The 16,027-nt window shown below is 37.3% G+C and overlaps 2 protein-coding genes across 4 annotated transcripts in view; both read right to left on the minus strand.

Annotated features, from left to right (window-relative positions):
- bicc1a (BicC family RNA binding protein 1a) overlaps positions 1 to 9,605 on the minus strand; it is a 28,390-nt gene extending 18,785 nt beyond the window's left edge. For 2 of the 3 annotated variants that reach the window (XM_056768707.1, XM_056768706.1), the window contains exons 1-2: positions 9,158 to 9,605; positions 1,473 to 1,519 (exon numbers count right to left, since the gene is read on the minus strand). In XM_056768707.1, coding sequence (XP_056624685.1) covers positions 1,473 to 1,519; positions 9,158 to 9,347 — 237 coding nt within the window. In that variant the 5' untranslated portion in view covers positions 9,348 to 9,605. The remainder of the gene's footprint in view (positions 1 to 1,472; positions 1,520 to 9,157) is intronic. The other variant, XM_056768705.1, reaches the window with a different exon arrangement.
- A 629-nt stretch (positions 9,606 to 10,234) lies between these two features.
- On the minus strand, positions 10,235 to 14,184 carry ube2d1a (ubiquitin-conjugating enzyme E2D 1a). Its single transcript, XM_056768623.1, has 7 exons — positions 14,082 to 14,184; positions 13,408 to 13,471; positions 13,273 to 13,304; positions 13,100 to 13,177; positions 12,908 to 13,013; positions 10,776 to 10,869; positions 10,235 to 10,612 (listed from the first exon to the last, which is right to left on the minus strand). The coding sequence occupies exons 1-7, from the start codon at positions 14,103 to 14,105 to the stop codon at positions 10,567 to 10,569; spliced, it is 444 nt and encodes a 147-aa protein (XP_056624601.1). The 5' UTR covers positions 14,106 to 14,184; the 3' UTR covers positions 10,235 to 10,566.
- Positions 14,185 to 16,027: the final 1,843 nt, after the last annotated feature.

Below are 16,027 nucleotides of genomic sequence, written 5' to 3' on the forward strand. Positions count from 1 at the left end.
GCAAACCACTTTCATCGGAGCCAAACCAAGAATATTCGGATGATTTAATTGGCCTTGTAATCTTTGTGTATCAGAAACCTATCAAGAGATAATTGTGTGGAAGCGAGCACAATGATCATTCCTGGTTATGATAAAAAGTACTGAACCTCTGGAATTTATCAAGCTTTGATCCAACTTAATGTATTTTTAAACATGAAACCCACAAACACACCGAAAACACAAATATGATTTTTAAATTAGGGTCGGGCAATGTCTACCAAATTGACATCGCCCTGCAGCGTTTAAAAGCGCCACAAAACCTAAGCGCTTTTTTTGCTTTCCGTGTTTAAAATCCTCATCTAGCCAACGTCTAAAGATTTGACGTGGCGATGTACTATAGTACATCATTGACGCGTCGGTGTCTCATTAATATTCACAAGATTGTGTTTTCTTGACCAATGAGAAGACTGTTTCTCCTCATTATTCATTACAGCACCTTGTGACTGGAGTGCCCGTCTGGTTTTTAACGGCTCTTCTTCTCACAGTGTTCACGTCCATTTTAATTGCATTTTTCAAGTCACAGTCAGGTAGAATGTAGCTGAAAGGGGAGGTTTCGTGACGCTTTAAAGTGAGGCGCATCTTCCACGTGCTGCGCAGAGAAACAACTTTTATATATCTGATGTTATATTCAATAAAAGAGTTGTAAAATAATTTCGCTTAGTTCGTCAACTTATTACACAGCTACTTGCGACATGAGAAAAACCTGGACATGAAATGTGAATTTGAAATATTTGATTAGCTAATTTTAACCAAATTTAGACCTTCCGCGTGGAAAAGCCGTTTACTTTCGGTTTAAGGGTAAGAAACAACGTTCAAATGTCACAAACAGGCAATTTGGTTCAATTGTGTGTATATATATATATATATATATATATACACACACACACACACATGTTATTAAAAGACATATTTATATATTTAATTTGTAAAAAATTAAAGTCAGGCAGAAACTCTGCGATGTGTCCTCTTAATACAGTGCGAGCCCCACAGTTATAAAGTCATGCCAGTCTGATCTGTACAGTGTGATGTTTAGCTTTGTTCGTATTTGTTAACAACTCAATTTGCAGCAAGCAGCACAGAGCAGCGACCACCTGAAGAAACCTGACGCAAGTGAAACATTTGTTGGAATCACGATGCAGGCTCATCATCATCAAGTCCATACGCTATTGGCCCAACCCTAATTTAAATTATGATGACAGTTGTATACAGTGTGTTCACTCTTTAAAAACAAGTTCTACATTCATTATGCATAAAAATGATTGAAAATTGAAAATAATTTGTAAACAAAAAGGTATTTAACATTTTACAGATAAAAAGTAATAAAAATATGATTGCAGATGGAGGATCGAACACCAATAAGTTAAAATAACAAACACAGAGCGGTTTAAACAAAAGTATGCGTATTGCAAATGACAAATCGGAAATTGTCTCACCTTTTGAAAAAAATCCTCTCCTCCATTTATCCTCCCCTCGCTAGCTGCTGTGAAGAGAGAAAGAGAGAGAATTGACATCACAATTAGCCAAATCTAATTATTTTGTTCTCTAGAGTTGCAAACATGTATATTTAACCAGAACATGTACATACATAGAAGCATACATGAGCACATACAAAAACTCTGTTTTCAACAACCGAGTCACACACACACTAACAAAACTTACAACAAACAAACACACACGTGCAACATTCTCACACAAGTTACAGATGATAAAAACAACCACTCATACATCTACATAAACCCACTTCAAGGTGATAGTTCACCCAAAAATGAAGATTCTGTCATCATCTACTCACCCCCCTGTCATTTCAAACCTTTAATACTTTCTTCTGCAGAACACAAAAGAAGATATTTTGAAGTATGTTGTTAACTGTCCCCCATTTACTTGCATCGGTTTTGTGTCCATACAATAGAAGTGAATGGGGGCAAGTGTTGTTCGGTTACCAACTTTCTTCGAAATATCTTCTTTTTGTGTCCTGCCGAAGAAAGAAACTCATACAGGTTAACAAGATGATGACACCATTTTCATTTTTGGGTGAACTATCACTTTAAGCTTCCTGGCTTGTGCATGTCAAGCATGTGTTGAAGCTCACCTTTAACACCAAATGAACTTCATAAAATCTGTAACTACAGGGACCTACATAATTTTTTACTTTAATCAGATTTTAGAGCAGTCAAAAATGTAACAAATTCATTAAAGTGATTTTAAAGGACGTTATTATGTTTTCTCATGACTCCCAGCAGAGGTGTGGTGGTTCACCAGAACATGTTTGCTTGCTTTGGTCTCCAGATGTTTGGTGGAGGACATTCTATCGTGTAAAATGAAACAATCTTCCGAATGTTAAAGGACCGGGTTATCTATCTAACATCTTAAAGCCCTTTCCTGCACTTTGCTTTACCTTTAAAGTTGATATATGGATTTCATACAGCGGTCAGAACAACAAACCGTAATTGGAAGGAAATAAAAGGGTTTGGAAATCTTCTCATCAAACCTTTAAATGACCCCGAAAGCCACAAACAAAAGCACGTCCACCCATCTCTCAGAGAATTTCATTACAATTCCACATCAAAACATTTGAGCGCAAGATCTACAATTACAGACGTCTCATTCCAGTTCTTGATTATTAACAAAAATTCTCCAGCCTTCATGCACAGGCTGGTCCACGGAGCAAGGCGGAGATTGATACGGTGATGATGAAACTTTTGAGATTCTTTTGGGAAAAGGTTTTATCACAATTTCTCAACAGATTTGGCATGTGTAAGGAGAGAAAGAGGTGAAATAATGAACAGTGAATCAGTTATAAAGTTCTCAATTTGTCTACTTACGTTTTTTATATTCAGACTTTATTTTTAGGCTCAAATACTTTGATATCAGTGTGGGATTGTACGATGTACGAATATGAACCTCAGCCTGAGATTGGTACTTTGGGGTGAAGCTAGGACAACGGAAAGTTGAATTCAATCTGAGAAGTTGTGAAATCAGAGAAAGCCCATTTCACCTCTCTCCTATCAGATGTTGTAATTTGAAACAGTTTTCAAAGATATTTGGACAATTTCGTATCCGTTCAGCGAGGATACATAACGGCCGCTCAACTTTAATGAGAACAACGTGCAAGAGATTACCCGTGTTTGCTCCTTCTTCTGACAGACTAACACAACCAGGATATAACATCCCACATTTCCTTTTAAATAGTTAAAATAAGTACATCTCTATAAAATGGGGAGATTATAAAAAAAGAAAACAAAATAAAGGGACCGTATTCTACGCATTTATTGTATTTTAGGTCCACTCATAATGTTGGTTAAGATTTATTAATACCCGTTTAAACATAAAATGTAAATGTAGGTGTTTTATCTCTCTTCTCTTTGAAAATGCCTTTTTTGATACTGTTCGGTCAAGACTTCAACATTTCTGTTAGACGAACCTTTTCATATGTGAAAGTAGTAATAATGACTTCAACATTTCTGTTAGACCAACCTTTTCATATGTGAATTGAGTAATAATAAGACTCCTGCCAAGTTGCTAAATACTAAAAGGTTCAATATGTAATTTTTTGGAGGAACTATTGACAGAAATGCAATAAAATATACGTCTTCAGAGGTGTATAAAGACCTAACATAATGAAGCGTTTTGTTTTTAATAGCTTAGAATAAGCTATTTCTATCTACGTACTCCGCTGGTCCTCTTGCATTGAATTCTCCATGTTGTTTCTACATTAGCCCTAAATATACAAATTGCTCTACAGAGTGTTTTTGTGTACATATATTATCGCCTTTGGCAAAGAAGCGAAAACGTGACGAAATCTTTGTACTCTCTCAGTCTCCGTAGTGCTTCGAAAGGGAGGGTGGAACAATGGAGTGAGCCGTTGGTTGCAATTCGTAACCTCACCACTAGATGTTGCTAAATTTCATACACGGGACCTTTAAAATAAGCACTGAAATATGCAAGTAGGCGATTATATGGCTGCATGAAAATACAAATGAACTGTTTTTAAAGCTGCCAAACATATTGTGCAGGGTTTACACCGGGTACTTAAGAATACAATACATATACATAGTACTTTGTGTGAAACAAGAACAAGAAAAAGCTTGTTTTCTATAACCTTTTAGATTTACTTTATTGTTATAAGCTTACAGTGAACTTCGAGAGTTCACTACCATGTCAGTTGACAACCACAAAGAACAAAGATGCCATCTACCAAACCTTCTGAGCTTGAACATAAATCCAGCCCAGACCTTTAACTCATTTTAAAGGGCTAAATCAGCTAATCATCTTAGAATTAAAGACCACCACCATACAAAAACATCAACCAAGCACAATAAACTATGAAAGGAATGGACCACAGGCAAACATACTGGATGACACTCAAAATGAAAACAATATGAAGAATATAAACAGAACAAAAACACAAAGTAACTCTGGAAATTCTTCTGAAATCATACAGCTTCAAACTTTCTCATTCTCGCAGAGACAAAAAACCAACAGAATGAAACCAAAAATGTACATAGGCAAACGCATACAACTTAGAAAGAAAAATATAAAAATAGCAGCCTCAAACCAGACAGAATGTTAAATGTGTGTGTGTTCAAATGTAGGATGTCATAACTTGACTCAGTTTTTGGTTTAATGAAACCCAGCTTCAGACACACGCACGCACACACATGTATGGTTTATTATCTTCGTGGGGACAGTCCATAGGCGTAAAGTTATTTATACTGTACAAACTTTATGTTTTATTCCCACCCCTATCCCAACCCCTAAACCTAAAGATCGTAGAAAACCTTTTGCATTTTTAGATTTTTTTTTAAATATTTTTCTGTACAATTTATAAGCTGTTTTCCCCATGGGGACTTCAATTTTGGTCCCCACAGTGACACGAGTCCCCATATGTTGGTGTGCATTCAGGTTTAGGTCCCCACCGGGATATAAAAACATATACACACACACTTTGATTATAGCATAGCTCCTGCATACTATGCGTGTGTGTTACAAATGTGTTGAGTAAGCGAGTGTAAGAATATAACCGTGTAATTGTATCAGTGTGTTTTTCAGGATTCTGGTGTTTAAGGGAAGTTCCAGGATTATCCCGGAGCGTGGGTGAGAATTCAGTGATGCTGGATTCAAATGTAAACGATTACGAGATAAAGTTTCAGAGCGATATCTTGTTAATGTAAACTCCAGTCTCAACTCCAGTAATCAGCACTGATGTGATGTCACAACATGTGATTGGTTCCGGAAATTTTGCTAGGCAGGAAAACGTAAATCATGCAACATGCGAGTATTTCAGGCTTATGATAAAGAATTCAACTATTCTTACGATTTGTGTTATTACTTGCAATTTCACACGGATGCCAATGCGTCTATTGAAGAATGCTTGTACTATCTTCTGTAATCAAGGGCCATAAAACATGTTGAAAACCAGCAGCCTAAACAAACACAAACTAAAGCTCTAGAGGCCTAGTAAGTCATCTGGTCATAGGAAACCAGTCTAAGGTCCATCAGAAACAATGTGCACTGATATAAGAATGACCAATTATAATAGCAGGCCATTCATTCCAAACCTGACTTTCCTCCTTGTGTTAGTTGACAGCTCTTGTGGTCCATTCACTCGCTACCTTTGTGCGAGGAACACCTAAAGTCCTAAATGTCACATTCCAGACTCATGATGTGAATGTCATGGTTAAAAATCAGAGATAGGATTCTGAGATGTTTCCGTAATATGATTTAATAGATTAACAAATTTAATACATTCAAGTGATAGTTCATCCATAAATGAAACTTCTGTCATTTACTCACGCTCTTGTCAATTTAAACTTTGTGAAATTTTTTCTTCAGCAGAACACAAAAGAAGATACTTTGAAGAAAGTTTATGACCGGACAGCACAACATTCTTCAAAATATCTTCTTTTGTGTTCTGCGGAAGAAAGTCATATAGTTTTGATATGCGATTTACTCTCTTTATTCACCACACTGATTATAAAATGCACTATGTTGTCTGTTAACCCATAAAATTTTTGTTACATAACTACACAGTTAACACCTGGTTAATAATCTCTAAAGACAAATTACTGATTTATTATGATTATTTTTTCACAAGTTGTCTAAATGAAGTGTTCCATTAACATTCAAAAGTAAATTTTTCAAGATAAGTGCACATGCACGCATACATAAACAAAAACCATGGCAACAGACCTGTGTTTCCCTGGCAACAGAGCAGTGAGCCATGAGCACATTCCCAAAACAGAACGCACTTCCTGTTTCTTCACTCACAAACCCAGACCCACATGCTTCATGTACACACACACACACACAGTTAAGAATGAATACACAGAACATGCAGACAAATTTAGACTAAACCATTTAAACCCACATGTAAAGATTGACACGCATAAACAAATGAATGAGACACAAACGTTTGTTCGAAACCTATCTGGTAACAAATCAACATCCCACACACACACAGACACACACACAAACCAGAAGCTATGTGGTAGGTGTGAGATTTTTGAAAAATGAAAGCTGGCAATACGTCTAATACATTCTTACATAGTTTCACCTCCTGCTGCAAACCGACAAAAACTCACAAAGTGATCGAATAGCCACTGGGGGGCATTTGATTTCCATAAAGTACAAGAATAAACTCGACTAAACAAACACTAAATTCCTTATCACTCAGAATACAGGGTCAGGCCAGCACACATTCTTCTGTTTTTTATCGAAACCAGACGTTTGATGTAATGGCCATTGAGTTAAAAAACACAATCCTTAAAACAGAAGACATTCTCATAAAATTCTTACAATGAACGAGTCAAAGAGAGAAAACCAAAAAGGTATTGTAAGACAGAGAGAGTCATATAAATGTATTGCATACATTTTTCTTTCAATTGTCTTATTACTTGTGTGATTGTATTGCACATCAGAGCATGACTGTCTTTGGCATGTTCCAGCAAAACTTCACAGCTTCTCATACCCCCTTACGTGAACATGAATCACGTGTGATCCCATTCTCTCCGTTTGTCTTTCTGAGTAAGTCTATTAAAATAAGGTCGGCTGCAGTGGAAAATCCATTCATTCATAGGGGGATGCTGGGTCTTCCCCTGTGTATCTTAGTCTGCATTGCTACTCTTTTGAACATCTATTAAGAGTTGCATTTCTTTCCTTAACTCTCTACAATTTTTTGGAAATGAAAATCAAAACTTGACCACACAATAAACCTTCACACATTGCTGGTTTTATGATCACACCCCTCACTGTAACTGACCAATCCGAACCAAGTCCTTCAAAGCACCTCCAGATGTTGAAGATCATGCAGTTAGTGGAGGGGGATTACTAGAAGTCATTGAATCAAAGGTGTAGGAAAAAATGGATACAATGAGTAAGTGTGATGTAAAGTGGCTTCATGCATCAAGTTTTTTGGTTCTCTCACCATGACCTTTGACCTGGAGGCTTAAATATAAGGGAAGCATTGGCTCATGCAATCGCACACATGAACACAAACAAAAACAAAAGAGGGTTCTGATGGCCTCTGGTTTTTCAATTTTCCAGCAAAGACGCGTTGCACGTATACTGCAACAAATGTCACACACACAACTGCATTGCACATACCCAACCACACAAGCATAACATTTCTGTGCCACAACCGTCAAAATGTGTCCTTGAGAATTCAAATGTGGTTTGGTTGGACAGTCACAAACTCCCTACCATTGTAAAGTAGATGACTATAACAGCCCCTAGGAAAACGAGCCATGGTATTATTATAGTAAAAGTGAAGTACAGGGTATATACAGAAATCATAGAGCTAAATTTAATACTTTTTAAGACCTTTTTTAAGACTCTATCCTTACATTTTAAGTTCTCATCACCACTTTGAGTTTTAATCGTACATTGGCGACACTTTAATTCACATTTTTATACTGATTGTAAGATCTAAACCAATGCAAAGTTTATTAGAAAGAGAAACGAGACTACTCTAATCACCTTTCGACACAGGGCAGTATACGCCTCACGGTTATTCCCGGAGACGGCCCTCACCCATGGTTACAAATCTTTATCCTCCAACCATTTGCCCGAAACCTTGCATTTCCCAATTAGTCAACGATGTTGTTTAACAACCAGGTGTAAATGGAATGGAATAATACCTCCCACTAATGGTCTACGAAATGATTAAATTCAGAGAACTTTTAATACTTTTTAAGACCACGGGAACACCCTGTAGGCCTGTAAGTAACTATGAATTTTGTCAGATTGGTAACATTTGTCTTGCCACAGTTTAACATCAAATACAATAGTTGGCGAATGGTAAATTTGTGGTTCACCTGGTTTTAATGCATATAAAAATGAATCACTCTGGTTACGATGGCTAAAGCATGCTTCATTTTTATCAGAGAGAAGAAACCGTATGCTTAAATTGTTGAACGACTGTAGTTTCACTACACTAAAAATGAATGCAAAAACAGAAATTGTCTTTATTTTGCAGAAAAGTAAATTGTCCATCGTCTGCAAACTGAACAATATGATGCAGATGTTGAGTTATGAGCATTAACTACATTATGTTTATTGAACCACAAGAATTTGTGTGCACATGTTTGGCAATGTTTAGGTTTTGAGGGCCAAATAGTTGAAGAAAGTATCCACACACAAATAATGAAGCTGACCTTTAAGGCGGTCCATTGTAGTTAAATTCTCATAAATTGGCAAAGTCATGTACAAAATTAATCTCAATGTTTGTGTGAAGAATTTGGGGGGAATGGGTGAGGAAAATATCATTAGTCTGGTATAAAAACAACAGAAGTCTATGTGATGTCCTCACTGATACAGTGGTAAAAGATTAACTCAAAGTGATGCACTTGAGAGATCAGCCAATTTGAACTCAATTTGATGTGCTATATATTACTTTCTCTGTATTTATGCACAATACACGATTACCCTTATGGCCTACACAACGAAGGCAAACATCTAAACAAAATACGTATATTTTAAGAAACATCGCTATCTTAAAAGTGTGTTATTGCTAAACAAAACTGTTTGTGTGAACACATGCAACATCATACAAAAACTACACAAAAATCTATCCAGATCTTGAGGTAAAGTTTGAAGATCTACACGTGAGAAGTTAACATACCGAGTAACATAGTTTCCAGCTTCTTGCGGTCCACTCGAAACCTCTCCTCGGTCCAGTCAGGGTCAGGCGGCGAGATGTGGCCCCAGTGGCCGCTCGAATCATCCTCAGACACGGCAGACGGCGAATCGTCGCCTCGCTCGCTGCTGGAGCCCTGATCCGAGTGATTCAAGAAACTCAGCTGGTCAGCCATTGCTCCTTAGAAGTGTCCCAAACTTACTTAACGTGGTTAATACGTGCAAGAGCCGAGCCGCGCCGTCAACATTAGAAGAAAAACATGACGATCTTAAAGTGTCCTCCCTTTGAAGTCGCTTAAAGCCCCGATGGCCAGTAACTGCCCCTAAATTCCTCTCCCCTCCACTTTTCCTCTGGCTCCAGGACTACACATTATAGTTGGAGGAGACGGATGGATGGATGTGCTCCTGAGGGAGCGTTCACGTGTCAGGATCACCGCCCACTCTCCTCCCTAACTTACTTTCCCAACTTACAATTTGCGCGCCTCCTGTATTCCCGGGCCGCGCGCAAAATTAAACAGGCGTCTACACTTGAACGCTTATTTTTGTGGAATCAGTTGAAGTAACACAGCTTTTTTTTTACAAAACACATACCATATTAGAATATTATGGTTGATTTTACTTACAAAGTTTGAGTTAAAAGTTTTGATAACTACATGTGAATAAAAAAGATAAATACCGCCACCTAGTGCCCAATCTCTAAAACAGCGATGCCCGGTTTCATAGTTATAGTCCCAGACTAAACTAAATGTTTGAGCTTTCTTAACCGAAAATAACCCCTCACACATCGTAAAATATAACAGTGCCATTGTTTTGCCTGAATGTACAAATAATGTTTTGTTCTAAGGCATTTATATAAAAGGGACTTAACTTTCCTAGTTTTACAAAGCATGGTTTAATCTTTGGAACCAGTCCCAGATGTGTTTTTATAGATTTTAACAGTAATACGTGTGCTATACAAGTTCACCAAGAATGAAAACCAATTCCAAGACTACAAATGTACAAACTCTCATGAACACACAAGATAATTTGCTAACAACCCCACTGAAAGAAACATGCAAAAAAATTCATAGCATCTTTTAATGCAAAAACAATAAAAAGGATTCAGTAATGTTTATTATTTCTATACAATAAATTTCCTAAAAGTAACTTATCCATTGGAAAATAAAATAATGTTTTGTTATGAGTTAATTGACAGGTAGCTCTTTCCAGGACGCCGCTGTGAACAGGAAAACTTGGCCTCCTGAACAAAGATCTTAAGTTGTATATAAGTGTATTTGTGTGTGTGCGTGCAAGAGGTTTTCTGTTGGTAAACTTCTTCAGTCTCTTTTCAGGTGTGAAAGAGTTGTGTGCAGTAATATTGTCCATGTGCAACAATTTCAAAATCTTGCCATCCAGTTACATTGCATACTTCTGAGTCCATTCTCTTGCCATTCTGTTATACCTAAAAGACAAAACCAAACATATTCATTCACTTCAAAAACAAGAAAAAACATTTTCCCCCTTAAATTTTGATTCCACTATTTGGAAGATTATTAGAAATAAATAGTTAATTGTAAGAGGCAAATACGTAATCAACATCAAGGCATACAATTAAGGTAACTTACTTATCTTTGTCTGATTTGTAGATGTGTGCGATATCTGGAACTAAGGGGTCATCTGGATTTGGGTCACAAAGAAGTGAGCATATGGACAATAAAACTGAAAAACAACATCAGGAAATAATTATATTGTTTACTTCTGTAGAAACAAATTAATCTTATTAAACACTGACTCCGCAACATCAGCACTCCATGCAATCTTGGATCTGCAAGATGGGCCAGTAAGTCAGCGTCAAGCTTTCTTTTTCTCTTAATTCTCCATGGACCCTGTGGTCACGAAGACGTGACGGGAGCCGTGAGGCGGGGCCGGTGGCGTGATTGATAGTTGGAATCAGCTGTGCGCACACCGGTCCCGCAAATCTCACGGAGGAGATCGGGAGCATAAGAGGACGAGCGACTGGACTGTGGATGAGAGAGGGCCAGGCCTTCAACTTCCTGACCACAGACCCCTTTACAGTGACTTGCAAAAGTATTTATCCCCCTTCATTTTATTCACATTTTGTTATGTTGCTGCCATATCTTAAACTACTTTACATAAATTAAAAAGTACATTAACCTACACTACATGCACAAAAATGAGAATAAAAAGGTTTGTGACCACTTTGCAAATGTATTAAAATTTAAAACTGAAATAAGTACATTGCAAAAGTATTCATACCCATTTCTGGGACACTTGAAATTTAGCCCAGAAGCATAAGTTTTGCTTGTTGATGTTACTACATGATGTTACCTGTGGCAAATTCAATTGAATAAGTATGATCTGGAGTGGCACATACCACTCAATAAAAGGTGCGAAGTGAAAGTAAAAAACAAGACATGAGGTCAAAAGAACTGCCAGTAGGGCTCAGAGACAGGATTGTATCAAGACACAGACATGGGGAAGACTTCTGAACAAAATTTGCTGTATTGAAGGTTCACAGAAGCGTGTACCGTCCATTAATCCTTAATGAAGGAGGTTTGGAACCACCAGATCTCTTACTTGAGCTGAACTCCTGTCCAAACTGAGCCGTGAGCGGTGACCAAGAAGCCGATGATCACTCTGGTTGAGCTCTATGATCATATATGGAGATACAAACATCACTTCAACACTCCACCAATCTGGGCTGTATTGCAGAGAGGCCAGACTCAAGCCTTTGCTCACTGAAGACATATGAAAACTTGAAATATGCAAAAACCAACCCTTCAACAAATCTTTAAAATGTCAGAAACAAGATTTTCTGATCTGATGAATCTCAGTTTCATGCTTCATGTCTGGTGAAAACCAGGCACTGCTCAACACCTGAGTAAAGTGTGGTGGAAACAGCATCATGATGCTGGGCCATTTGTCAGAGTAGAAGAAAAGCACAACGGCACAAAATACAGAGATAATGATCCTGAAAACTTAGCGCAGAACATTCAGAACCTCGGACAGGGCAGACGGTTCATTCTCCAACATGACAATGATCTAGCACACAGCTAAAACACTGCAAAAGTGGCTTATGGACAACTCTGTCAATGTCCTTGAGTGGCCCAGCTAGTGCTTGGGCTTGAACCCAACTGAACATCTCGGTATAAACCTGAAAATGTCTATCTGCTGATGTTCTACATCCAACCTGACAGAGTTTGAGAGGAGAAGAACTTTTTTACATTTGCAAAGTTCTAAGTCACAAATCAGTTTTTCGTTTTGACATCATTGTGCATGGAGTGTAGAATAATGTACACAAATCATTTAAAGAAGTTTAAGATAAGAGAGCAACATAACAAAATGTGAGGAAAATGAAGGGGGATGAATACTTTTGCAAGCCACTGTAAATTCCCTTTTTAAAACTCTCTAAGACATATGACCATTATATTGCCGTGCCCAGCTCAAAGACTTCGATCACACTACACATAAATCCCATTTGATTTTCAAATCGTGTCTTCAGGCCTGAGTGCACGCACTGTCATTTTGCAAGTAATGAAATATGATCTGTTTATTCTGTGTGGTCAATATCCAAAGTATTGGCATCTGTAGCTCTAGCAATGATGTTAGGACAGTGCCAAGAGACTTTCTCCTACAACAACTGACAGAAGTTGTCAGCGTAGAAAGAATATATGGAATTTTAGCCTATGATCATGTCATCATTGCAGTGACACGTATATACTGCATACACACTTACCTTTGGATACAGTAAGGGCAGGTGACCACTGGGATCTGAGAATATCCAGACAGATGCTTCCATTACTGTTGATATTTGGGTGGTAGATTTTTGTTGTGAAGGCAACCTGTCAATAAGGCAAAACAGAGTTATGAATAAAAAAAACACACCATCTTGACATCAACTGGAGCTGGTTCGAACAGATCCACTCACCTTTGGTGGTTTGAAGGGATAATCTGTTGGGAAATGTATCGTGAGGAAGAAAACCCCTCCTTGATATGGACTATCACCCTACAGGAGGATAAAAACAGAGCGAGGCTGTGACAGAAGCTATTGCGTTCATCTATAAAATAAACACGGACCTGAAATTATTCCTGCATACTTACTGGACCCATTATTGTTGCCTGCCAGTGAAACACTGAAAGGGCAAACACAAGTTAGTAAATAAACCAGGCTTTCCAATATGTCACAGCATTAAATGGCATTACTTCACAGAGTTTAAAGTTATAAAACACACTCACAGTCTTCTCCAAGTGGTCCAGCTGAGCATTGCGAGGGTGGATCCCGTTGCAAGTCCTGTAGCTCCTACAGACATCAAATAACTCGTTATGCTTTAAAATACATTTACGATAATAGTATCAGACAACAAATACCACATTGTAATCAGAAACCATTACAAATCTACACACATTAGTACTAACCAAATCCTGTGATCCACATGCTTTCTTCAACATCTAACGTTAAAACCTTCTAAACATCTTTTTGTAAACAAAACATTAACGACGTAATATATTACACGAGTTCATAGATTGGAGGAATCAAAATTATTAAGAGACAGGACGGGAGAATGATAAAATACGTAATACGATGTTTGACTATTTTTATTGTCTAAATAAGATTTACATTATTGCTGGTATTGCACACCGTCTTTGCCAATAAATCAATGCAATGGCAAACTTACAAAAAATACTGTAAATATATTAATATTGTGACTTTATGATGGAACTGAGTTCGCTTTGTTCTCGACAGCTCTTTTTAGATGGCCGAAAAACACAAATTCTTACATCCTTGACTTTTTAATAGTAATTTGGGACGGGAGCTAATTAAATTGATCAGATACGCGCACATCTGTTGGATCCTTGTTAAGACGATATGCTTTTTTAATATTTACTCCTTTAAAAATGCATCTTTTTACCTTCTGGATTCTTTTCAAAGCCATCAGATCTGCGCTTCTCTTTTCTGCCTGATATGTGAAGGCAAAAGCAATGACGCTGCTGACATGAAGCGGTCTGACTTCAAAATAAAAGTCCTGCACTATGCATTATAGTACACATTAGTCAAATGCACTGTTTTGACCGTTGACCCTGAAATTACACTCAACTGAGGTTCCCCAAAATGGGTTTAACATGAGCACGAATTTCTTAATTGTATGCAGGTGCCTTTTAAACCTAACACAATACTCTCATATATATTTTTTGCCAATCGTGGAATGTGCTCATGAACATTACAGAAAGTTTTGAATGCATTTTTTACCTAATTGAATTTGAATTTAAAAATAAATTAGTATTAATATAATAAAATGCTTAGTAAGGAAATGCAACAAATCCTGTTTATTGGATGGGTTGTAACGGATTACAGTAATTCATTTTTGATGCAGGTTGCAGATGTTCTAAACGCTAATCGCAAATTAGAGCTAATCCTAATAAACAACATATCAGACTGCATTACTGCATATCCTGTTCTGAGTCGCATGTTTATTTGCTGAAAATAATCACCTTGCTTGTTTGTTTGTGTGTTTTGTGTCATATACTTCCACTTTATTTCAAATAGGATTCTTTTATAAGGAATATGTTCACATGTATGAACCATTCATTTGCAAATCCGCAAAACACTGTTTCACCGTCACAGTCTGTGCTGTAGTAACTATGCAGTAAGTGGTCTTGCATCATGCAACCATGTCAACTTCATTAGAAAAACACTGAACCAAATCAGCTTTGTTCAGATATGGGATTTGAGAGGCCTTGCCAAAGCACTGGTGTGTGCCAAGTGTACATCTGTATGTTAGGAGCTCTTCGCGCTGTTAAAATACTTAGAAATTAACAGAGCACATGTTTTCTCTTCATCATTATCATAAACAATCACCATAGCTTAGGCCTCACCCGATCGCTTCAGCTTTCACTTTCTATATCGCACACGCACAGATGTTCCAGAAAGTACAACAAACATGGCTAATTTTCACAGTTATTCCTGGCTGAAAGCTTTAAGCCTGTCTAGTCAGAACAGATGTTGATCTGGGATATTTTTTCTAGTTTGATTTTCTAAGTATGTCGTGGCATGTAATCTGTGCTTTGCTTTGAAAGGCTGATATTATTAGTCAATGTCATTTGCATGAGACAAAGCAATACACAGTTGGGTTATTTTAAGTTTCAAATTGCAAATATGTTCCTAGCCAGTGTTAGCATCTGTTTTATTGACAGATGTTTTTTATGTTGGTTGATTGGTTTTTAACTTTGCACAGGAACCAGTAATGCCATTGTCAGAGAAAAGAAAGCACTCCATCTATCCCAAATCTCAACATGCCAGGGTGTTTAGCCGCCTTGTTTGTATGCTTGTTTACGTGTTTACAACTACAGGGATTTATATAACTGTTCTTTGGTATGCCCTAAAATCAGGATATTTAATTTTGTTTTGCATTAATGACATTTCCTACAATAGGCAGGATTATCTTCCTTAAACCTGCACATAAAAGGGACCCATCATCTGTAATTGTTATTTTGTTACGGACAGTTGGCACAAAAAGATTATTGGGATCAGCAGTGATTGATAATATTATAATAGATTTAATTCCCAGGTTCTGAGCTAGGCTGAAGTGTTTTTAATCCATGTTTTCAAGCCCCTCTCCTCTGATAGTCTGTTTTTATCTCTGTTTAAACCCCTAACAAAACAATTACTTTCCTACTGTCATTTTATTGAGGTAACAGTTAAACAATAATGAAACGAATAGCATTTTTATATGTCCATTACCAAATGACCCCCCCCCCCCCCGTTTTTATTTGTTTCCTGTAAATTACATGTGTCCACTTTTTTCAAACTAAAGTATTCTGTGTAATTTTTTCTAACAAAGATCATGGCAGATTTCAA

Source organism: Triplophysa dalaica, chromosome 15, assembly GCF_015846415.1.
Source record: "Triplophysa dalaica isolate WHDGS20190420 chromosome 15, ASM1584641v1, whole genome shotgun sequence".
NCBI lineage: Eukaryota > Metazoa > Chordata > Actinopteri > Cypriniformes > Nemacheilidae > Triplophysa > Triplophysa dalaica.